This window comes from Physeter macrocephalus, chromosome 20 (assembly GCF_002837175.3).
Source record: "Physeter macrocephalus isolate SW-GA chromosome 20, ASM283717v5, whole genome shotgun sequence".
NCBI lineage: Eukaryota > Metazoa > Chordata > Mammalia > Artiodactyla > Physeteridae > Physeter > Physeter macrocephalus.
The window spans coordinates 96,855,958-96,881,692 of NC_041233.1; the positions used below are offsets into that span (position 1 = coordinate 96,855,958).

The 25,735-nt window shown below is 48.3% G+C and overlaps 1 protein-coding gene across 4 annotated transcripts in view; it reads right to left on the bottom strand.

Moving 5' to 3' along the window:
* The window catches only part of RBPMS (RNA binding protein, mRNA processing factor), a 196,758-nt gene that overhangs the window by 18,483 nt on the left and 152,540 nt on the right, over positions 1-25,735 (bottom strand). For 2 of the 4 annotated variants that reach the window (XM_024131534.3, XM_028481132.2), the window contains exons 6-7: positions 6,927-7,054; positions 3,100-4,191 (exon numbers count right to left, since the gene is read on the bottom strand). The exons of 1 other annotated variant lie outside the window; for it this stretch is intronic. In XM_024131534.3, the coding sequence (XP_023987302.1) occupies positions 4,063-4,191; positions 6,927-7,054 (257 nt within the window). In that variant the 3' untranslated portion in view covers positions 3,100-4,062. Of the gene's footprint in view, positions 1-3,099; positions 4,192-6,926; positions 7,055-25,735 lie in introns of those variants that run through there. One more of the 4 variants, XM_055081137.1, reaches the window with a different exon arrangement.

Consider the following 25,735-nt stretch of genomic DNA (forward strand, 5'->3'; position numbering starts at 1 on the left):
TATTCCCACCAAAGGAGGCCAAACAGCCTGGGCGGACGGCCAGCTGACCCCACCTGAGCCCCCCCCCCAGCTCACACCGCAGCGACAGGCTGCCCTCTGGCCCGGCTCCGGCTGCTCCTCTTCTTTACCAAAGAGTAAAGCCTGGACCCTTAGGTTTCTGCTGGCGGGGTACCAGTCCTGAGTCCCTGCAGCGTAACTGCTTCTTAAGCTACAAAGCTGCTCAGGAGCCTCTGGGCCACGCCTGAAGTTCTGACCCGCCCCCACAACAAAAAAAAAAGAAAGAAAAGAAAAAGGAATGAAAGAGCTATTTTAACAGTAATTACTACTCTATGCCAAGCGCTTTACTCTTTCCCTCAAAATAACCCCCGAGAACAAGTGTTCATTCTTCCTACTTATAGATGAGGAAACTGAGGCTCAGGGAGGTTACAAACAAACAAACTTGTCTAAAATCCCAAAGTTAGCAGAACGGATAGAAACTGTCGTTAAAATTCGACCTGCTGGATTTTAAACACTGCGGGCCCGATCACACGCCAGGCCCTCGGCACATCCCGCTGTACGGGTGGACCGCTCGGCAGTTAATAATCCCAAAGGGGAGGCAGGCTCACAAACAGCACTTACAGGGGAGACTCGCTGAGACTCGGGGATGGGCTCTCCCTGCTCATGAGGTCGGGGAGCGCACACACAGCATCTAGGGAGCGTAGCTTTACAGAGGAGCAAACGGAACACGCTTAAGAAACCCGGAAAACACAGCGCACCAAATGAAGGCAACCCTGCCGCCGCCCCCAGTCAGGAAAGCCGCCCCGTATGGGGAAGGCTGGGCCTCCGTGGCGTAGCAGCAGCTCTGGCCAAAGGAACAACTAGACCCAACAGCTCTGGAGGGATGGTTCTGGACTGCTTCTGAGAGGCCAGTGAGGACGGGGTCAAGGTTTGTGTCGCTGCTTTATTAAGAGGATCCTTAGTTCTTCAAATACCAGACAGCAGAGGAGGGGAGGGAAGGGATGGCTGGGACAGAGAGGGTAAAAAGGGCCAGAGAATCTGCTTGGCCAGGAGTTGGCCCCCCTGGGGGTTGGTTCAGCCACAGGACTATGACGAGAATAATATCCCCCCGAGGCACAAAATGTAACCCCATCGCCTGGAAATGAGGCTGGGCAGAGCCCTAGCGGAAGGACTGTAGGAAGATGAGCTAGAAAGCCCGGGGACGAACAGACCGGGTGACCAGCAGCTGAAGAGTTCAGGGACAACAGCTCTGAGTTAAGCAACACGCACGAACCACTTGGTCTCTCTGGGAACCCAGCTGTTTCCCACTCCTGATCTATTTCCTGTCAGGGACAGGTTTTCTTCCGACAGGCGTGTCCGGGCCTGGCGGTAGGGACTTCCTCCGGGAGACAAGCTCTCCCAGTGCTGGCACAAGCCGCAGAGACCACACTGCTGGACGCAGGGCAGGCGCCGTGGCTCGGCGGTGGCGGTGGCTGTCATTCGATGCCTCCTCTTGCTCACCTATTCCTCATTCACTCTTTCCAGACTCTGGCCTTTCATTTGGCTGCAGCCCTGAGGACTCTGCGGCCCCATCGGTGTCAAGACACGCTAGATTTCCTTAGTGTTTGAACTGGCACAGCTTCGTGGGTAGCCAGTCCTGGGCTTTCTTCTCCTTGAAGATTCAAATGCTCCTTAAAAGGCTAACGCTTTCTAAGCCCTTACTGTGCGCCAGGCACCCTGTTAAGTGCTTTAACACGAGGGACGATTAGCCCCACTTTAGGTTAAGGAGCTTGTTCAGTGGAGGTCGTGTAAATGGCAACGCCTGTGTCTGACCAGGTAGCCCCAGCAGAGGCCAGGCCTTGAGGGGCAGGCAGAGAAGGAGCCCACCCTGGGTGGGGGGAGAGGGGCTGGGAGAAGAAAGGGGGTCCTGTGCTCATTGGAGGCTGCCCCGCCTGCCTTCAGGCTCCTATGCGAGTTAGGCCAGATGCTCCTAGGTGACCAGAAAGCCAAACAAAACAGGGAACTAGACAAGGCTGGTGCATGCAGGAGACGGAACACCAAGCAGCGGTTTCTCCCCACCCTCTGACCTTCACCGGAGCTGCAGGTTTAGAGAGAAAAGTAAATGTCAGAGGATTAATAGTTGCATTCATGGCTGAAAACAATTCAAAGCCTTGAGCTGAACGGCCTCAAAGACAGCGCTGCGGTCCTTCGAAGCTGTGGTCTCTGTGCCGGTCGCAAGCCCCGGGCTGCAGGCGGACAATACCCGTTTGGGAAGGCCGGGCCTCCAGAACGAGGACGTCCGGGTTGAGCGTGGATGCCGCGCGGGAGACGCACAAGCAGGGCGCGCATCTCCTGCCCCCGCCCTGCCCTCCGACACGCTGGCCGTCCAGCGAGGGGCTCAAGCTGCCTCCCGTGGGCTCTGTTCACGGGCCCACCCCTGCAGCAGCGGCTACTGCCTTCTGAACAGGAGGGAGAAGCTGAGAAATCCAAGTCCTTCCCGAGCCGGGTGCCCACACGCGCCTGGGTGGGAAGCACGCCGCCCTCGCCCCGAGGCCGCACTCACGCCCGCCCTGCTCCCTGCACCCTCGGACGCTACCTCTCACCGGCTCCTCCCACCGGCTCCTCTGTACTTAAATCAGACTGACGCCGGCCGGGACCTCCTCCTTCATCTCAGTATTCGTTATGGGACGCAGGGACAGAGGAGATGCCTAATGAGATGTGCTTTAAAGAGAAGTTCACAAACGCAGTTCTTAGACGCTGCGCAGAGAACGCCTGGCCGGGGGCCCCGCAGTCAGGCCACCCGTACACCATCCCAGGCTTCTCTCTCCTCCACGATCTCGCTTCCCTATCTGCCTGTGTCTTCTCCCATGGTTCATTCTGGTATTTGTTTTAGGTTTAGCCTTTAAATTTTCTCCAGTGTGTCACAAGGGACCTCCCTCGGGGCACGTCTCGCCCCGGGAAAGTCCGCGGTATGATTTTAAAACCTTTTGTTTCCGTGCAGGTGATGCGTTCCATTCACAAGCTGCACAGCAGCCCTGGGAGGAGGTCTGCTGTTCGTCAGGGCCACTGAGGCCTCCGAGGAAGGGACAGGCAGTCAGGACTTGCTCTCTCAGTCCCACTTACCTGCAAAGGTTTCAGGCCCAACAGTATGATGCTGGTCAAGGGTAAATAGTACTGTTTCTAGAGTGTCGTGAGGACAGTGCATTTTACTGGCTTTCTCTCAGCCCCAGCAGCAACAAGACTAAAAGCAAAAATGAACCCAGAGATGTGTGAATATGAGGTGAGAGGAACTGTCTGGGCGTTCTCTTCGGAGCATAACTTTCCTAAAAGTCGTGAATGAAACCTTCCTCTGCTGTTCACAGCGACTCACATAATATATTTAATAAACTTCGAATACCAATGACGGTGAAAGTAAGTTGGACGATCATTTCTTACAATGTTAACCATCTTCTTAGAAATCGGATGCTCTTAGAAATAGATGTTCTTTCATCCCTAAAAGTAAAAAGGCAGTACTGAAGCTGACAGTCCGATTACGTTATCCAATAATTCTTTAAAAAATGGGATTTGATGTCACATAAGCATCTTCAACTTAGAGATGCAGGCACACGACCACAGGTGGAAGCTGGGCAGAAGCAGAAATATGACGCAACTCCTTTCCGATGACAATTTCTGTCTCTCCTGGGTTCTCCTTCTGGATCAGACAGACTGGAAAACACTTCCACCCTTGTTGAAGCGAGATCTCCTGGCAGATGTGACACATGGTGGCTAGAATGAGAATCTTCCAATATGCAGCTCTTGAGGGTTCAGGAGCCCAAGAAGACAGGAGCAGCAACGAGGCCTCGGCTCTCGACCAAGTCTCCCTGGGATGCTGAGTCCTGCTCACATATAAGGTATGCTGAGTGCCATGGGCCCAGCTCTCCCAAAATCTGAGATAACATCTTAGCTCCAAAATCACAACAGCATGAAAACAAAACGCTGCAGTCTACTTGAGATCGTTTTTTCTCTAATTAAAATTTTTATTGAAATCTCACATGTTACCAAGAAATAGTTTTTGCAGAAGGGGGAAGAAATAGCTAACAAGCAAATTCAACATGGGAGCTCCCTTTGGTCTGCAGTAGGTTGATATGTTACAAACACATTCCCAGAGACAAATCTAATTTGCTGGAGAAGTGGACAAAAGACAGGTGTGTTGGGCTTTGCCTCAGGAGAGAAACACTAGAAGAAAAAGAAAATCCACGTCTCAAAACAGAGCACAACATCACTAAGAAAAGCAAAATTATTTAAAAGCTGATCTCCAAAGACATACTACGATTTCCAAAACCAAAATGGAATTAGCCACTAAGAGGACGCTCCATTTTGGTCTCCCCTCTGCTCTACCTCCAGTTAATAAAAAAAAATCTGTCAGGCCCTTTGGGTGAAGGTTAAGTTTTGATTCCCTCGTCTGTCTGCAAGTCTCTTCTTACAGGCTTCTCATCTAGTTAGAGAAGAAAGATCCAAGGAGTCACTGGAACAAGGCCTTTCCAAAATTCCATCAAAGAATTAATTAGTCTTTGGTGAGCCAGCACTGAGGTGTGGAAAGAGCTGGGAGTCAGGTGACCTGGCTCTGGTCATGGCAGAGCCACTTGCGACTTTGGACAACTCTCTCCTCTTCTCCAGTCTGTTTCCTCATCTGTAAAATGGGTCAGACCAGCTGATCTGTCAAGCCTCTCCCAGTTCATTCTAAGATTCTCACACTGGACAAAGACATTTAAACGACCATATTTGTTCATCAGTCTTTAGGATACAGAACCCAAGCTTGCACTGGGAATGACCCCAAACAAGAAGTAGGGTTGAAGCATAAGGATCTCACTGGTATCAGAAGAGAGTCCCGCCAGCTCTAGGACTGATGTGGCAGTACCAAGTGGATTCCGGGCTGGGAAAGCCTCAAGGTCAAGGAAGAGCTCACGGGGAAGGTGCCACCATGGGCGAGACATCCCAGTAAAGCCTAACGGTCGAGTCCATGTAACCCTGGCACTGTCTCTCCTCATCCTTTCTCACAATGGCCTTGGCTTTCTGATCTCTTAAGACTTTTTAGCTCCTTCTCCCACCGTATCCCCAGAATGACTTTTGATTTCATCCATTATATGAATGAAGCAAGGGCAAATTACCCAGACATCACGGCCAGAAGCCACCATTTGCAGTCCCTTTTGGCCACTGTCAACTCCTGCTTTTCCAGGACAGTGGTGAAAGGCTTTGGTGCTGATTAACCAAAGCCATGGATATTTAGAAGACTAGGCAAACTTGGCACCATTTCATGGTATTATTAACATTTGCCTCAGTTGTCAATTGATCTGTATCTAGGCAGTCCAGGAAGAGGAAGAGGTGGATCAACCTATCCCCAGATGGCGGGGGTGAGCCACAAACAGAGGGGACTTTCTGAGCTGCTCCACGGCATCTACAAAATAATCTAAGGTCACCACGAGCATTCTGAAAACTCAGCAGAAGGTATCAGCCCGTTTCCTTTCCCTTTACCCTCCCCCGCTACCTGCCGTCGCAAGGGTGACCAAGCACTGACGCGGACAAAGGTGGAAAAAGCAACAGGGAAGGAAAAGCAGAAAGCACCGCGAATCCAGAAACTGGGTCATCAGTCTCGGAAGAACCCCCGTTACTTTGCTTTCTGTGCCAAATACTCTCCCACCACCACCTTTTTCCTCACTACTTGTACTACTTTCTGCCCCCTTCTTCCAACACAAAGGGTGACCGCTTCTGAGGCCCAGGCACCAAGCCCTTCTCTTTGTAGTTTGCCTGCACGGTCCCTGGGAAGCTGGGTTGTCCGTGCACATACGAAGCATCAACAACTCAGCTGAGAGAGGAGGGAAGGAGGTCCAGCTAAGAACACTCCCGACCCCATAGCCTGCCTGGGAGACCCTCGCTGGGGCCGCTTGTAGGTGTCTTGCACAACAGGGTAAGTTGTGGACGACATAAGACTTTTAATTCAGAAGGGTTTTCTGGGAAGCTGTTTATTTCATCCAGTCTGGTACACAAACACTAAGCAAATCAAACAAAAACCCCACCTGTTCAGGCTGGTAATTTTTTAAAAACAGGCTTTCCTGCTTTTAGAGGAGTTACGCATGCAGTAAGACAAACGAAAGCTATATTCTTTCTATCTTATTTGTTATCATTGATCATCACACTGAATCCTAACCTTCAGCACTACTACTTGTACTAAAAGCAAAGCTAAGAGAAACATCGTTTCCAAGGGAAGAGAAAGGGCTGGGAGGTAGACAGTAATCTTTGTGAAGAAACAGCAGAGTTTGTTTATAAAGCTCAGGCTATTCTTAACTAAAGAAAGAAAGCTGGTCAGAAGAGATACCTCTACCATGACCTATAATTACATTTAAGACACTATATTGTACCTCCTTTTTTCTACAGGGCCTCTTAAAAATGGAAAAAAGGAACCCTTAATCTCTTCTTTCACGTATGTATGATAGCACATAACCTTCCACCTGGAAGCTCCCAGCTTGCTCCTTCCTGCCTAGAGCGCCCAGAACACAAGAGAAGAGACCTCAGTACACAGGAGCACACGCAGACAGGTGGCTCTTGTAACAAGCGCACGCCTTCCTCTGCAGCCCTTCTCCACGGCAAGGCACACACGTCTCTGCTCTCGTGACACCCTCTAGCTGGCTGGGGAGGTGACCTGGGCCCAGTCTCTCGTGTGTGATATGAGGGTGAGATCATTAAGGAAGAGAGAGGTGTTGTTTGGGGCAAACATCAGGCAGTGGGTGATATCATTGCTGTCAGACGGTCCTCGGGAGTCCTGGAGGAGCGTCAGCTTGATTCAGAGGGGATCAGTAATCTCTTGAAGGCGGATCTGTTAGCTGGATAGGGGTTAGTTGTATGGTGTGCCCTGGGGAACCAGGTTTGAAAGGGCTGCTGGTGGAGTGAAGTCGTGGCCGATGGGTATGAATTACCTGGGCATGCAGTGAGGCGGGGTAGGTGAAAGCAGGAGGTAGAGCAGGCGCTAGCTCCGCCGGGTACAGAGGGTACGGGGCCCACACTTCAGGGCTACTGGGGTAAAGTGCAGGCACTGTGAGCTCATCTGCAAGAAAAGAATAAGGGAAGAGTTAGTGGTTACCGAACAGCTGGCTCCAAGTCAGAAACCAAACACCCAGGGTAGCCCCGCGCCCCAATCAACGTCAGAAGTCAAGTCGCTCTCATCCTTTCAGTAACCTGTTGGCTTCGGTCCCCCAAACACTAAGCAGGAGAATGGTAAATACAAAATGGAAAAAAAAAAAAAAAAAAAAAAAAAGGCAAGAAATCTGCTTCCTGTCTGGCCTGCTGAGATCTCAGGCCCGGGCTCCACCCTGGACACTCTGATGTCTTTCCAACTGTAGCTCGGGGGAACCCACGAACAGCGGGGACTTCCTGCACCCAACAGCACATGGGGTCCTCCGAGGAAAAGAGGAAGAAAGAGAACTAGTAGGCGATCTCCCACGAAGACTCACCGCAGAGCCTTCGGGAGAACAGCGGCCGACGGGCAGGGCGGCGACAGACCAGAAGGACTGGAGGACTTTTCTGTTAATCAGCATAATTACTATTGACAACTATCGGGATCATCAAGCATTTTCTGTTTAGAAGCACAAGGCCAGACACTGTGCCTACAGGGCGGGCATTTAAGGCGTTAAAAGTTCAGAGAATGGAAGTGCAAAGCCTGGGGTATGCTGATTAAAGTTAAGCTCCAGAGAGATCCAAATAAGGAGGATTCACAATTGCTGTTTATACGGATTTTATTTTCTAGGGGAAAAAAGATGAGTCATGTTGCCAACTGACTGGTCTAAATGGTCCTCGTGGACCTCCGATTCCACTCAGGTCAAGCTGCAGTTTGCCAGGTTGAAGGGCAAGTGCCGGGCCTCAGAATGGATCAGGAAGCAACCCATTAAAGTCACAGCAAACACACAAGGGAGCGTCTCAGCAAAGGCAAAAATAACCTCAGTCAATAGTTCTGAATCTGGAACCTGTGAAGCAGCGATCTCAATACGTGCTTTTATCACCTGTCAAAGTCTGACATCAAGTAGGCCCGGATGCTCCCCAGGACCACCGAGGAAGTCAGGAAAAGGTGACCCGGTAAAGCCATCGGTGCCTGTGCCATTCAGGACGTCCCAGAAGTGTACAGTGCACGTGACCCAAGGTCAAGAGAGTCGCTTTACTCCCTCCCACCATCTAAAGCCAGCGCAGGCCTGCATTCTAGGTCTCCCCCATCTCCCCCAGTGCAGGGTTTTCAGCGTGGGAAGGGGGTTAGGCACAGAAAACCGCTTTGCTGAGTGTGACGTGGGGACTGCTCTACAGACCCAGCGGAAGGCAGCTGAGGCCGTGTGCGCGCCTGCGCCAGCGGACAGGGTGTGTGCATGGCTCCTGTCGCCATGCATGCAAGAGCTTCCAACAGGCTGAGAGACGGTCCAGAGCTGACCGACGAGGACGCGTCAGGGGGCAGCCGGGGAGGCCCACAAGGTGGGGTTATATATGCGGCCGCCCCGACTCCTCCCTCTCTCAACAAGGCAGTTGAAACGACCTCCTCAAGACTTGGTGATGGGAACACAGATGGCCTGTCTAGGCTGGGAAGCCTAGGCCAAAAGAGCAGACTAACAGTAATTATCTGGAGAGGGAAATACTAGCATCACAGCCCTCTTTAAAATGATCAGGTCTATACCACCTACTTCCAGTTCTAGGGTGTGTAGGTGTCTGCAGTTTCTGTAAGGAAATTCCTTACAGAGGGGTTAAGAGAACGCTTCACAGACCCCCGTGTTTCCTGTCGTGATGAGACCACATGACGTCCATTAGAGCAGCAACTCTTGTGAGAGCCCAGCTCGTGGAAACCAACTACCGCCAGAACCAATGCCTCAGATTTTATTTTATACAAACAACCGTTCTCAGGAATGGCAAGCTATTACTGTTGCTGTTATTGTTATTTCAGCTACCATGCTATTTTAAGACACTGAGTCGTCGTTGTTTTTTTTAAGGCAAGAGTCTCAAGACCTAGCACAACGAATTTCTTAGCCCACGCTTGCCCAGCCCCACTGTGACAGCAGACCATCAACAGCGTCAGAGGGGCTGTGCTTGGCCTGCAGCCTGACTGGCTAAAGGTGAGGCTGGCTGCAGGGCACGCTGGGGCTTCCTTTAGAAAGGTTTTAAAATGTGTGTCTTTTAAGATATCTGATCCTAAAGAGATAGAGTCTGGGCTTCAATCTCAGCCTGATGGAACTTATGATTTCCATACATTTCCACATTTTATCCTAAAGCATGACTTCACACTGGGCCTATACAGATGCTTGGAGACAACTCACTGATTGATATTTGCATAAAACCTAGCCCAGCTGAATGGGGGGCCTGCTTCCAAATCCTCTAAACCCAAAGCTGCAGAGTAATAGTATACAGTCAGGTAGTGAAGCAGAGGCCTAAAAGAGACTAGGGGAAACGCACACGGGATAAATCCCTTCTTCCATCTCCTCTCGGGATGAAATCTGGAGTTACGGTTCGGTTCGGAGGAGGATGTATTCAAAATATGTCAGTGGTAGGGGCTTCCCTGGTGGCGCAGTGGTTGAGAACCCGCCTGCCAATGCAGGGGACGCGGGTTCGTGCAAAAAAAGGTCAGTGGTGATGCTCTGTGCTGGTGAGAACTGGGTGAGGACGGCAGGGAGGGGGTTACTAACGACACATTCCAGGTCTTACTCAAGTCTGCACCCCTGGGCCAGCTCTGACCCCGGCATTTAGCCTGCAGTAATGCGTGTCGTGCTGAATAGTCCCCGACAGAAAATTCTGCAAGTTGTTTGAAGATACACCTTTTTCTTTGTTAAAGGAACTGAGGGAATATCCATAGGAACTAGATCTAAAATTTCTCAATCCTTGCAGTATTTGTCATATCCACCAAAAAAAAAAAAAATGGGGCAAAAGCAGGCTCAAACAAGAGCAAGTGTTTCTGAGCAAGAATCTTCAAAGTGAAAAATAAAAACGATGGAACCCTTCTTCAAACGTGTTTCCCAGAAACTCTTGTTTACTAAAGGTGCAGCGGTTTGGGCTGACTTGCCGGTGGTCTTGGGGAATGGCTGGAGGACCTCCACCCCTGCTGTGTCCCCAAAAAGTACACCAGGGTTCCGGAGAAAACAGCTTGAAAGCCGTTCCTACACAGCTGCTCTCACCCAGGGACCGGTTTTTAAAGTAAGCTCCCCTTCAAAATCTCGGAAGTGCGAATTCATTCCTGTAGCTCCTGGAAACCCAGGTGAGAGAGGACGGGCGGGTGAGCCATGAGTAGCCAGAGCCGGGTGGGCAAGAAAGAAGGAACAAGGAAACACCTGGGAGGGAACGAAATAGGCTCTCCTGACGAACCTCAGTGGCCAAGGTACCCTGAGCCCCTGGAGGGCCCACGGAGAACTCGAGAGAGCTTGAATGGCCTCGCAAAGAGGTGTTGATAAATCTGACCCAAGCACTACAGCAGGTAAAATAACAGGAAGGTAAACAACCCAGGTGGGGCTATTCACTCCCTCCCCCATGTTCCCAAGCCATAGCTTCCCTTCAGCACCGCAGCTGCCACAGGCGCTCCCAGGACCAGCAGAATCTGCAGCAGCTGGGGGCATGGGGGAAATGCAAATTCTCCGCTCCACCCCAGACCTACTAAACCAGAAATTCTGCCCTCCAGGTGACAGCGATGCATGCCTTAAGTCTGAGAACCTCTGTTATCTTCCTACTTGTCTTTCTTATTCTATTATGAGCTGCTTGAGTAAAGTGTTAGGCATTTTGCTTTCAAAGTGCTCAGGATAGTACCTGTTACATAGTATCTGTTGAATACATGAATGAAACCCTCCAGGAGAGAAAATGCAAATGACAGCGATAATCCTGGACTTGTTTTGTGAGTGAATGGAAAAAAAAAAAAAAAAAAAAAAAAAGGCAAGAAATCTGCTTCCTGTCTGGCCTGCTGAGATCTCAGGCCCGGGCTCCACCCTGGACACTCTGATGTCTTTCCAACTGTAGCTCGGGGGAACCCACGAACAGCGGGGACTTCCTGCACCCAACAGCACATGGGGTCCTCCGAGGAAAAGAGGAAGAAAGAGAACTAGTAGGCGATCTCCCACGAAGACTCACCGCAGAGCCTTCGGGAGAACAGCGGCCGACGGGCAGGGCGGCGACAGACCAGAAGGACTGGAGGACTTTTCTGTTAATCAGCATAATTACTATTGACAACTATCGGGATCATCAAGCATTTTCTGTTTAGAAGCACAAGGCCAGACACTGTGCCTACAGGGCGGGCATTTAAGGCGTTAAAAGTTCAGAGAATGGAAGTGCAAAGCCTGGGGTATGCTGATTAAAGTTAAGCTCCAGAGAGATCCAAATAAGGAGGATTCACAATTGCTGTTTATACGGATTTTATTTTCTAGGGGAAAAAAGATGAGTCATGTTGCCAACTGACTGGTCTAAATGGTCCTCGTGGACCTCCGATTCCACTCAGGTCAAGCTGCAGTTTGCCAGGTTGAAGGGCAAGTGCCGGGCCTCAGAATGGATCAGGAAGCAACCCATTAAAGTCACAGCAAACACACAAGGGAGCGTCTCAGCAAAGGCAAAAATAACCTCAGTCAATAGTTCTGAATCTGGAACCTGTGAAGCAGCGATCTCAATACGTGCTTTTATCACCTGTCAAAGTCTGACATCAAGTAGGCCCGGATGCTCCCCAGGACCACCGAGGAAGTCAGGAAAAGGTGACCCGGTAAAGCCATCGGTGCCTGTGCCATTCAGGACGTCCCAGAAGTGTACAGTGCACGTGACCCAAGGTCAAGAGAGTCGCTTTACTCCCTCCCACCATCTAAAGCCAGCGCAGGCCTGCATTCTAGGTCTCCCCCATCTCCCCCAGTGCAGGGTTTTCAGCGTGGGAAGGGGGTTAGGCACAGAAAACCGCTTTGCTGAGTGTGACGTGGGGACTGCTCTACAGACCCAGCGGAAGGCAGCTGAGGCCGTGTGCGCGCCTGCGCCAGCGGACAGGGTGTGTGCATGGCTCCTGTCGCCATGCATGCAAGAGCTTCCAACAGGCTGAGAGACGGTCCAGAGCTGACCGACGAGGACGCGTCAGGGGGCAGCCGGGGAGGCCCACAAGGTGGGGTTATATATGCGGCCGCCCCGACTCCTCCCTCTCTCAACAAGGCAGTTGAAACGACCTCCTCAAGACTTGGTGATGGGAACACAGATGGCCTGTCTAGGCTGGGAAGCCTAGGCCAAAAGAGCAGACTAACAGTAATTATCTGGAGAGGGAAATACTAGCATCACAGCCCTCTTTAAAATGATCAGGTCTATACCACCTACTTCCAGTTCTAGGGTGTGTAGGTGTCTGCAGTTTCTGTAAGGAAATTCCTTACAGAGGGGTTAAGAGAACGCTTCACAGACCCCCGTGTTTCCTGTCGTGATGAGACCACATGACGTCCATTAGAGCAGCAACTCTTGTGAGAGCCCAGCTCGTGGAAACCAACTACCGCCAGAACCAATGCCTCAGATTTTATTTTATACAAACAACCGTTCTCAGGAATGGCAAGCTATTACTGTTGCTGTTATTGTTATTTCAGCTACCATGCTATTTTAAGACACTGAGTCGTCGTTGTTTTTTTTAAGGCAAGAGTCTCAAGACCTAGCACAACGAATTTCTTAGCCCACGCTTGCCCAGCCCCACTGTGACAGCAGACCATCAACAGCGTCAGAGGGGCTGTGCTTGGCCTGCAGCCTGACTGGCTAAAGGTGAGGCTGGCTGCAGGGCACGCTGGGGCTTCCTTTAGAAAGGTTTTAAAATGTGTGTCTTTTAAGATATCTGATCCTAAAGAGATAGAGTCTGGGCTTCAATCTCAGCCTGATGGAACTTATGATTTCCATACATTTCCACATTTTATCCTAAAGCATGACTTCACACTGGGCCTATACAGATGCTTGGAGACAACTCACTGATTGATATTTGCATAAAACCTAGCCCAGCTGAATGGGGGGCCTGCTTCCAAATCCTCTAAACCCAAAGCTGCAGAGTAATAGTATATAGTCAGGTAGTGAAGCAGAGGCCTAAAAGAGACTAGGGGAAACGCACACGGGATAAATCCCTTCTTCCATCTCCTCTCGGGATGAAATCTGGAGTTACGGTTCGGTTCGGAGGAGGATGTATTCAAAATATGTCAGTGGTAGGGGCTTCCCTGGTGGCGCAGTGGTTGAGAACCCGCCTGCCAATGCAGGGGACGCGGGTTCGTGCCCCGGTCCGGGAGGATCCCACGTGCCGCGGAGCGGCTGGGCCCGTGAGCCATGGCCGCTGAGCCTGCGCGTCCGGAGCCTGTGCTCCGCAACGGGAGAGGCCACAACAGAGAGAGGCCCGCGTACCACAAAAAAAAATAAATAAATAAAGGAAATGACTAAAATGTAGATCACTCCACGTTTCCTAAGATGGTGTGTACAAACACACTCACACACCCACACCAATACACCGTTTTCTTTGTTAAAGGAACTGAGGGAATATCCATAGGAACTAGATCTAAAATTTCTCAATCCTTGCAGTATTTGTCATATCCACCAAAAAAAAAAAAAATGGGGCAAAAGCAGGCTCAAACAAGAGCAAGTGTTTCTGAGCAAGAATCTTCAAAGTGAAAAATAAAAACGATGGAACCCTTCTTCAAACGTGTTTCCCAGAAACTCTTGTTTACTAAAGGTGCAGCGGTTTGGGCTGACTTGCCGGTGGTCTTGGGGAATGGCTGGAGGACCTCCACCCCTGCTGTGTCCCCAAAAAGTACACCAGGGTTCCGGAGAAAACAGCTTGAAAGCCGTTCCTACACAGCTGCTCTCACCCAGGGACCGGTTTTTAAAGTAAGCTCCCCTTCAAAATCTCGGAAGTGCGAATTCATTCCTGTAGCTCCTGGAAACCCAGGTGAGAGAGGACGGGCGGGTGAGCCATGAGTAGCCAGAGCCGGGTGGGCAAGAAAGAAGGAACAAGGAAACACCTGGGAGGGAACGAAATAGGCTCTCCTGACGAACCTCAGTGGCCAAGGTACCCTGAGCCCCTGGAGGGCCCACGGAGAACTCGAGAGAGCTTGAATGGCCTCGCAAAGAGGTGTTGATAAATCTGACCCAAGCACTACAGCAGGTAAAATAACAGGAAGGTAAACAACCCAGGTGGGGCTATTCACTCCCTCCCCCATGTTCCCAAGCCATAGCTTCCCTTCAGCACCGCAGCTGCCACAGGCGCTCCCAGGACCAGCAGAATCTGCAGCAGCTGGGGGCATGGGGGAAATGCAAATTCTCCGCTCCACCCCAGACCTACTAAACCAGAAATTCTGCCCTCCAGGTGACAGCGATGCATGCCTTAAGTCTGAGAACCTCTGTTATCTTCCTACTTGTCTTTCTTATTCTATTATGAGCTGCTTGAGTAAAGTGTTAGGCATTTTGCTTTCAAAGTGCTCAGGATAGTACCTGTTACATAGTATCTGTTGAATACATGAATGAAACCCTCCAGGAGAGAAAATGCAAATGACAGCGATAATCCTGGACTTGTTTTGTGAGTGAAATTGGAGGGTCAAAGCAGACCCAGCCTGACACCCCTTGCTTATTTAGCTCAGGGCCACCCACGAGTGACAGAACCACACAGGCACAGCAGAGGCAGCCGGCCCCGGTCAGGATCACACCGGTGGGAAAGCAGCCCTCGTGGACGCCTGCATTTCACCATGAGGCTGCAGACTCCCCAAAATGGCACACACTCTCCTTTGTTGGAAGAGGGTAGCGAGCCGCCTAAGCTTTTTGCATCTGTACGCTCTTTTTTGTTGCTAATGTGGTCTTGAGAAAATTACAGCAGCTAGAGACAGGTCTTCCCCAGCACAAGCCCTCTGTAGGACCCCCCGGTGGAAGGGGCAGGTGCCAGCACCGCTCAGGTGGCCTTCACCTTCTGGAGTCATTGCTCAGCCTGCTCCGACTTAATAGGACGGGAAGGCTGAAAAAAGAAGAGAAAGTTTGCTGCCCTAGGCCCACGGGGATGAGCTGGAGTCAGGGAGGGGGTTGAGGTCCCCTAACAAAAGAGGCTCTTGACCACCCAGAGTGAGCCAGGCCCCAGTGAGGAGAAAGAGATCGGAAGGCCAGGGCTTTTGTCTGGGCCTAATCTGACCCTCCTGAGAGGCTGGGTCGATCCTTTCCCTTGGCGCCAGATCCGGCTACACCCTTTTCTCCTTTTGCACCTCTGAGGATAATGTGGTTGAGGGCTCACGATATACATCTGAATAGGCCTTTTTCTTAGCATAAGAGTATGCAACCAGGAGAGTTCAAACTGAATTCGAACCAACAAAGACTAGAAACTTCCCCAAGTCCAACCTCCAATCCCTTTGAAAAGAAAGAACTGCACAAAGTCTGATGAATGTTTAAACCAAAAGCGCGCACGAAGATCACCTCGTCTGCCTTTCATCTGGATAAGGAAACAAGGATGCAGACAGGCAAAGCTTCCAGTCTATGGTCACACTGAAACGGATAAAGATGAATGGCTCTTAGAAACAACTGAGATAAAGAGCAGCAAGGAGAATCTTTAATGGACGTAACCTTAGGATAGTTGCGAACACAAGGTCCCAGAACTTTTAAGTCAGTATTTAACTTTGTCTCTTGGCTATCTCTATTTGGAAATATTCCACGGCACTCTCATGCTCGACATGTCCGAAATGAAACACACTCCCTCCAATGGCCTGTCTTCCTAGGTTCCGGATTTCAGTAAAAGATGCTGCTTAGTTGCCCGAGCCAGGGTGACCCGGAAGTCACCCCACCTTCCCTCACATTCAGTCTTTCACCAAGGTCCTACTGAATCTATCCTATCATCACTTTGGGTACCGAAATGGTCCTCCTGGCCGCCACACTACACCTGGGTCAACTTTTAAAATACACAATTTAGTAATGTCACTCTCCTGCTTAAATAACCTTTCTATGATTTCTCTTTGCTCTCTGGACAGGATGTGACCATGGCCCAGAAGACCCCGCATGATCTTGCCATCGTCGCCCACTTCTCCAGACCCGGCTCTCACCTGGTTTTCCCTCCCGGTCTAGGATCCATCAGCCATTGTCCTGGCTTGACCATACACGGTTCTCTTCCCACTTCTAGGTCTAGTACACTCTTTTTCCCTCTGCTGGGAGTGTTCTTTCCTTTCACCTGGCTTAGCTCTTAGTCATTCTTCAAAGGATTCCACTTGGATGTCACTTCCCTGGGGGTGGAGGGGAGGTGACGCTGGCCTTCTTGGGTGGGAGCCATCACTCTCCTCTGTGCTCTGCTGCATATTCTGTACCTCCTGTCACAGTGGTTACGTCCAGGGCTCTAAGTGTTCACTCTTTGCTTACCCTGGTGCCTACGCCAGAAACTATCAAGAAGTCAACCACTTGCTCATACTTGATAAAACGAATGGAGAAAAAAAAAAAAAATACCTTGCCCTTCAGGAGGAAATGAACAAATTCTAGGTTAATTCAATTCCGTGTGGGAGGGAAATAGTTACTGAAAGAGGATGACTGTGAGAGCATGCAAATGCTACTTTTTAAATAAGATTACATTTCAATCCTGTTTTAATAACGCCTATTTTCATACTTTTTATACACAGCTGCTGAGAGCTTGTACCTCATTATTCTGGATCCTCATTAAAAGCTCTGGAGAAAGGGGAAGGAATGGGTGTTTCATTTTAGTGATGAGAAAAGATCTATCCAAGGCCTCACAGCTAACTCATAGTGTCTGAACTGGGATTAGAATCCAGGTCTCGTGTCCCATGGTTCAGGCTCCCTGTCACATGCCATCCTGTCCTCCCTGACATGCGGATGTCCCCACTACTGGTGGTGGTGACAGGCCCCTGGAGGGCAGGTGGTCTTCATCTCTAGCTTTTAGCATACTCAGTTTACTAGAACAAACTCAGGGACAGAGTCCTCCAGGAGAGCTTGCCTGAGAGATAAAGAATTTGGCCAGAAAAAACAGCAGCCATGACACAGAAGACCCAAGGTTGATGAAAAATTCCAAAGAAAAATAAATCAAGGATTCTGTTAAGCTATCAACTCCTACTCACATACCTCTGCAAGTAGTTGATTCAAGTTTGTTAAGTAAACCCTTGAAAAACCAGCCTTAAGAGGCCCACTCTTTTGAGGACTGACTATCCCATTAGGACATGCTCTTCTGGTGTGAGGGCTAAGATTATAGCCCATTCCCCGTTTCTGTGGCAGAGCAAAGTGCACATAGCTCCTGCAGAGGTCTGAACAGTGTCCCCCCGCAAAATTCACGTCTGCCCAGAACCTCAGAATGTAACTTTTTGAAAACAGAAATTTTGGAAACGTAATTATTTTAGGATCTCAAGGTGAACTCACCCTGGATGGGCGGGTCAGGTAAATCCAATGACTGATGTTCCTATAAGAAGAGGAAAAAAAAAAAAAGAAGAGGAGAGGGGAATTCTCTGGTGGTCCAGTGGTTAGGACTCCGCACTTTTACCGCCAAGGGCCCGGGTTCAATCCTTGGTCGGGGAACTAAGATCCCACAAGCCACGCAACGGGGGAAGAAGAGGAGAGGACATAGAGAAGAAGGTCAGGTGAAGACGGAGACAGAGGTTGGAATGATGCACCTACAAGCCAAGGAACGCCAAGGACTGCCGGCCCCACCAGAGGTTAGGAGAGAGGCATGGGACGCTTTCTCTCTCAGAGCCTCTATAGGGAACCAACGCTGCGGATGCCTTGATTTCAGACTCCTGTCCTCCTCAACTGTGAGAGAATACATTTCTGTTGTTTTCAGCCACCCAATTGCTGGGAATTTGTGGTCACAGCCCTAGAAAACTTTTGGTTCCCACAAAAGGTCACATACTTCATTAGCTCTCCAAGAAGGTAAGTGTAGGGGAAGAATCAAAAGATTTGGTGAACGTAGAGCACGGACTTGAGGATATGGGGAGGGGGAAGGGGAAGCTGGGACTAAGTGAGAGAGTGGCATGGACATATATACGCTACCAAATATAAAACAGATAGCTAGTGGGAAGCGGCCGCATAGCACAGGGAGATCAGCTCGGTGCTTTGTGACCACCTAGAGGGGTGGGATGGGGAGGGTGGGAGGGAGACACAAGAGGGAGGAGATATGGAGATGTATGTACATGTATAGTGGATTCGCTTTGTTATACAGCAGAACCTAACACACCATTGTAAAGCAATTATACTCCAATAAAGATGTTTTAAAAAAAAAGATTCGGTGAAAATCTCAAAGGATGTGTTCAGCGCCACTCAGCACAGATCGCGACTGTAGCTTTTGTGTTCTGCACCGGAAACCAACCGTACTAAGCGCAGGAGACACCAGGAGAAATCAAGTCTGTGTTCAGTCCTCCTCCACGCTACCTGTTCTTTAATCCCATCCTTGGCCACTTTCTTTGCTTCAATTACTAATTCTATTTAGGATAATTCATAAATCTACAGCTTTGATTTCCCCTCCAACGCAGACATCCTAAACACGTCCAAGTCAACTCATACAAAAACGCACTCACAAATCAATTCCTCTTCTTACCTCCCCACATCCCTTTATCCCATTCATTCAGGTCCAAAGCCCCCTTCATTTCCCACATCCAAACCACTGCTAAGTGCTAATACAATAAAGGGTAACAGCAGTAGTAAAGTAGCTAATGTTTACGGAGCATATCTTATGTGCCACACACCGTGCTAGTGCCCCTTGTGGAAGGTACACACCGTGCTAGTGCCCCTTGTGGAAGGTACTAACACCAGCCCCTTTACATTATGAGGAAAGAGAGGCACACAGGTTCAACACCTAGCCCACTGGCTCACAGCGACCGATAGAACCAGGGCGTGGATCAAAGTCATCTCCATCCAGAATCCAGACCCTTCACTTCTCTGCCTCTCCACACTGATGACGTTCCCTCTGTGCCTTTCTCACTATCTTTTCGCTTCCATCCCTACTTCTACCACTCAAATGCATGTTCCCACCTGGACTTTGAAACCGCCTTCCTAATAACTTCCGCTATCTCTCCACTCACATTTTTCTCTCATAACACACATTCCTAGAGCAACCCTTGAAACCTGCAGGCAAACCCAGACCAACAAAATATGCCAAGGAAATTCCAGAAGCAAGCTGGTCTTTATTCAACTGGCCCAGAGTCACCTCCCCGCCCAGTTAATGATATTCTGCCATGCCTCCAAGCTCTCAAGGTCCTGTTCTTTCCTTACTGTGTAGCTGGTCCCATGCCAAAATATCTTCCAACCCATGGTTTTAAAAGGATCTGACTCTTGATCTGAGAGTTGAAGGGAACCCAGAGAATAATAAGCTGGAAGAAAACTGTTCCCCCGGGGACTTGACTGAAGTCACCACTGTTATCTACTCTTGCTCATCACAATGGGGCATTTTCATAGCTCTTCCTTCCTGAGACCTGCAACTGCAGGGTTGAGGGTCACCCAGAGCTTCCCCAGGCAATTCCCTTCCCAGACACGGCAACTGAACTTTGAGGGTATCTCTCTGAGAGCCGGTTGTTAAGAAATTGACTGCAATCAAATCTGGATGTTTAACGGGAGCTCTATTTCCAGGAAACATTGGTTTCATATATATAAACCACATAAAAACATTCGCCCAGCTCCACTCTGCTAGAGACCTAGGTGAGCTTCATGAGGGTAGAATACTCTCATGTAGTCACTACTAGCTATTCCCTACGAGTGAACACTACTAGCTATATTCACTAATGTGCCCTTTCACAGAGTCTGGAGCAAAGGAGACACTCAACAAATATTCCCTGAAGGAATAAACCCTCCCTTTTACACAGCACACCCCCTTCTTCCTCTTTTCTAGTCCAGAACTGCACTGTCAGTTAAAATGTTTCTTCTGCCTCTTCTGCTGCCCAAAGAGCCTTTTCCATCTGTGGTAGATAATTTAATTATAAAGGGATTTCAGAATTGTACATAAGAGTGGCTGTGTGGCCATCTATGGGACTAGTCACATAACAAATGGTCATAATAAGGATATTTATACAGTGCATACTTTGTGCAAAATACTTCCCAGACTTGAACCTATTTATTTATTCGCCAGAACATCCTTATGAGGTACTGCTGTTATTACTCTGAGTCACAAAAGCAGGATGCTACCTAAGGGCTTGGAGATGAAGCGACAGGCCCAAGGCCACGCAGCTGGGAGGAGTGGAGCCATGATCTGAATACAAGCAGTGGGGCTCCAGAGCTCACGTTCTTACCCACTGTTAAGATGGTGGGTTTTCTGTAAAGCTTAACTTTCTAAGTTAGAAAAGACAGGTCACCACCTTCAAAAACAAAACAGAAACAAAACACTACTTTAGGGCAGATGAATAACCCAAGAGGTTATTTTGAGAACACGACAATTCTGGTCTTCTTCTCTGGCACTGATGATATGTAATGAATACTTAATTTGTTAAATTTATAATAAAAAGAGAAGCATATTCATAAGGTAATTTTGACGCAAGTTTTACGAAACTAGTTAGGAGACATACTATGTATATATAAACACTAAGTAAGGGCGAAAGAAGACACGAGAAATTACAGGTTTGGATCACAGAGATGGCAGATGAGGAATGTCAACAACTTGTGCTTGACTGAGAATGTTGGCGGGAGTAGAAAGAAAGGAAAAGAAATTTCTTCCTCCATTTAAAAAACATTTAAGGAAAAAAACATTTAGTGGGAATTCCCTGGTGGTCCAGTGGTTAGGACTCTGTGCTTTCACTGCAGAGGGCTCGGGTTTGTTCCCCGGTCAGGAAACTAAGGTCCCACAAGCTGTGCTGCGCGGCCAAAAAAAAAAAAAAGGTATTTTAGCATAACTTCCACTTGCCACTCACCTTTTTGGGGGCATACATGTATTATCTGTTGAGGGAAGAGAAGGGAAAGGTACGTTTACAAGAACACAGCCAGGCATAGGTGTCTTTTTAATGAAACTGCTGCTTGGATATATCTCTATTTAGTCTATAGAGATAATCTACAGAACTATTTTATTAAACGATAAGCTCCTTGAGTGCAGGACCTGTGTCTGTTTTGCTCACCGTGGTATCCCCAGTGGCTAGTCTAGTACATTTATCTAGCAGACCTTCATCATTTTTGATAAATGCTGTGTTAGGCATAAATCTTTGCATACGTTGATTTTCTTTAAGGTAAATTCTAAGAGTGGAACAACTATGTCTAAGGTGATGGGCATTTTTAAAGACCTTGATACATCTTGCTGTGTTGAAATGTTTCAATAGATATTCCCAATAGATACAGAAACATTTTTAACTTTTAATATGACAGTATTGGGAATTATTATTAAAAACAAAACTAAAAAAGGCAATTTTATAAACAAAAAAATCTCTCCATTATTTTAATGTACACTTCATTGACAGTTAGTAATGCTGAACTAACGTATACTTCCAGATTCTTATTTGGAGCAGGTACTGCCAAGAGAAGTCTCCATTAAGGCACGCTGCTCTCTTAAATAAGCCACGATGGGGACTTCCCTGGTGGCACAGTGGATAACGCTCTGCGCTCCCAATGCAGGGGCCCTGGGTTTGATCCCTGGTCAGGGAACTAGATCCCACATGCATGCCACAACTGAGTTCACATGCCACAACTAAGGAGCCCGTGTGCTGCAACTAAGGAGCCGGTGAACCACAACTAAGACCTGGTGCAACCAAATAAATAAATTAATTGAATAAATATTTTTTTAAAAAATCCAGGATGGACCAAATACCCTTCCCCACCCCTCCCATAACAGCATGTGTACCTTGAGTACTGCACCTGTCACTTACATTGAAAATGATCTATTTCTGTAGCTTTCTCCTTCCCCAAGTTGTAATCTCCTTCTCCCAGCACTTATGTCTGGCACACACAAGACATTCAATCAAAGTTTGTTAAATTTAATTGATATTTCCAAGTGCCTGCAACTTATTTATTAACTATCAAGAGCATGTAGGGACTTCCCTGGGGTCGAGTGGCTAAGACTCCACACTCCCAACGCAGGGGGCCCGGGTTCGATCCTTGGTCAGGGAACTAGATGCCACATGCTGCAGCTAAGAGTTCGCCTGCTGCAACTAAAAAGCTTCTGCGTGCCGCAACTAAAAGAGCCTGTGTGCCGCAAACTAAGACCCGGCCACATAGATAAATAAATAAATATTGATATTAAAAATAAATTAAAGGACTTCCCTGATGGTGCAGTAGTTAAGAATCCGCCTGCCAAAGCAGGGGACACAGGTGACACACGTTCGAGCCCTGGTCTGGGAAGATCCCACATGCTGCGGAGCAACTAAGCCCACGCGCCACAACTACGGAGCCCGAGTGCCACAACTACTGAAGCCCACGCGCCTAGAGCCCGTGCTCTGCAACAAGAGAGGCCACTGCAGTGAGAAGCCCGCGCATCGCAAGGAAGAGTAGCCCCCGCTCGCCGCAACTAGAGAAAGCCCACGCGCAGCAACGGAGACCCAATGCAGCCAAAAATAAATAAACAAAATAAATAAATATATTTTAAAAAATAAAGTTAAAAAATAATAAATAAATAAATTTTACAAAAGAGCATTTAAAATTGAGAAATAAATAACCCAAATGGTTTAAAATTCAGCACATTCCCTCGACTTTTAAGGAAATATCAGTCTAACTCTGCACAGGCTCCGCGCCCAGGCAAAAAGGCAGAAACTTTAATAGGTTGTCAGTTTTCAAGAGACTGCAGCTGACTTAGGGAACTGATAAAGCAGAACCTCAAAATACACCTTTAAGTACAGATAACAACAAATCCACACACATACAACAGCACGCTGGCCCCTGGGCCGTCTGAGCAATTTCTGAATGAAGCTGTGTGTCTGAGCTGAGCTCCTGCTCTCATCCCTTCCCTTCTCCTGCTCTATGAGCTCAGCAGCCCTCCCCGGCCCCCACCCACCCCTTTGGATCCCCATCTATGTTCACAGGCTGGCCCTGGGCTATTTGCCCTTGATTTATCCACGGGGAATGCTGAGAATATTCACAAGCCATGGGCAGAGCATGATATCCTGGCTGCACAGGTAAGAGGTGGGTGTGGGCCACACTGGTAAAACCTGTCACCCCTGCTTCCTCCTTCTCTGGTTTTCTCTCATGTCAGATCAATCCTAGTCTGCAGTCTGCTATCCTGAAAATAATTCTGAGTTAAATATGTATGGCTATGTCAAAAAGTTCCAAGCATACTTTCTAGAACTCAAGAAAATGTATCCATCTTTTGGAAAAAAAAAAAAAAATATGGCACTAGCTTATGCTAACATTGTGTTTCTCAAGGGGCCTTTCCGATCACTGACAAGGTACAGCCCACAGGCTAAAAGAGAAATGATAAAGACCTACTGAAGTAAAATGTTATCATCTCTAGAGATAAACAGATAGAAATTTTACAGTTTCTCAGGTGATACTATAATCTGGGCTCCTAGAAATTCAAGTTCAAATTGCAATTATAAAATTGAACACATCAATTGACTTAGAGGGAGCTGTGTGTATCATTTCCCACCTTCCTGACTGAGGTGGCTTGGGCACTGACTACTACCACCACTACCCCCTCCTGGCTGTCAAAGCCCAGGGGCTATGGTAGCCGAATCGCAGGTGTGGTAAATGCCATAAAAGCCCCTACATGAACATGCTTTCCCAAATTATTCCTGCTCCAGCCTCTGAATGGTACTTGGAAAATAAGGAGGAAGACACAAAAGAGTAAGGACATCTATCCCTTATGGCACTGTGGTGACCATCACTTCATAGTATTAAAAAGTGAACTGAATGCCTGATATATCACTATCACTGTCTTTACTTAGTATCGGTATCTCAGCACCACAATGCTGATGGATATGGCCAAGGCTGCTTCAACATTTCTCTGTGCTGAGGTGGTTTTTTTTGGTGTTTTTTTTTTTTTTTTTTTTTTTTTTTTTTGCGGAACGCGGGCCTCTCACTGCTGTGGCCTCTCCCGTTGCGGAGCACAGGCTCCGGACGCGCAGGCTCAGAGGCCATGGCTCACGGGCCCAGCCGCTCCGCGGCACGTGGGATCTTCCCGGACCGGGGCACGAACCCGCGTCCCCTGCATCGGCAGGCGGACTCTCAACCACTGCGCCGCCAGGGAAGCCCTGTGCTGAGGTGTTTTAACATTTCTTCCAGGAGGCTAGAAATCAATCGCTTAAATATGAAAAGCCTCATACCGCCAATTACTGTGAACTGTGAAAAACCTATTGGAACAAAGCCATCAATCAGAACACTCAGAACTTCCTGTCCGTGGGTAACAAAGTTGATACCACACAGAAAACTCCGAAAGTGCTTTCCTGTTCCCTCTTCTCTAAACTTGCCTTCCTTGATTCATCCACTTTTATAATCTAGTGACCTCAGAGTAAAACTTGTGTAAACAAAACGCCCCTTCCAGAAACTTTTGTTGCAAGAACCGCTTTCCTTGGTCCCTCTGTGCTCTCAGAGGCGACACAGGTCCCACATTACCAATGAAGGACAATGCCACCTGCACACTCTAGGATGGCACTGAATAAAATCTTTTCTAAGAGGGTTGAACCATGAGGCCACAAGCTGGATGAAATAACTGACCAGCGTCCAGTTAACAACAGCAAGAGACTAAACTAGTTCTTAAATACAGTTCAGGGCCAGCATGAATGAATAAAGCCCACAGGATGCAAAAATGTCAATTTAGTCAGCGCTACTTTCTCTCAAATTTTATCACATCTCTGTCAACATCTTCAACAAATATTTTCTAAGTACCTAACTGAACTGTGGACCAGATGCTAGGTGAATGCCATCATTTGAGATTTCTCCAGCCCAAATTTGGGACAGTAATGCTGAGCCCCAGGGGGAGGCCTCATTATCGACAAACGTGAAGGGCAATTCCTATTTAATTGAATGTATCTTGGTGATCCTGGGTGGGGAGAAGAATGTACTCGAAAACAACTATTTGGAAATGGAAGTCCTTATTAATTTCAAGATGGCAGGCTGTTAGGAGGATGCGATTTGTCATCTGGAAAGTGTTGGAAGAGCTAGCTATAAACTCTCAGGGGAGTCAGCAAATGGTGACTGAAAAGGACTGGACAAGAAAGAACAAATGACCTTCTTGGATCAGTATTACACATGATGTAATTCCAGAAATGCAGTGAGAGGTGACTCAATACGTTTCACCTGAAAGTCAAACTAGTGTTTCTCCTCTTTAAGTCTTAGCTGTAAACATTGCTAGCTGTGCAATCTTGGACAGTTTATCTAATTTCTCAGAGCCTCAGTTTCCTCAGAGAAAAATACAGGCTATCACATAGGTTCATTATAAAAAGGAACTGAGAGCTCTGGACGCGTACAGTAAATGCACTGCATTGCGCACGGTGTTACGTAACAACAGCAACAACTACTGACGCTGATATAGGAAAGGAGGTGAGGACACAAGCTGGGGGTGTAAACAATGTCTCTGCTATAGGAACTCTATCCTAATTACAAGAAAATTCCTTGGTTCGTCAAATTGTCTGGGGCCGTAGCTGCTGGGAGGAGGCAGTGGTGCACTGGAATGTGTACCCTCAGCCACTTTTCATGTTTAAAAACTTTTCATGTGTCTTCCCTATTCTTTTGTGCCCCATACGTACTGTTCAGCTCTTTTTACCAGGAATAAGTTGATGATCACTAGAGGATAAAGCTTTGCTGACTCCATGGCATTCACTTTTTCTTTTTTTTTTTTTTTTTTTTTTTTTTTTTGTGGTATGCGGGCCTCCCTCTGTTGTGGCCTCTCCCGTTGCGGAGCACAGGCTCCGGACGCGCAGGCTCAGCGGCCATGGCT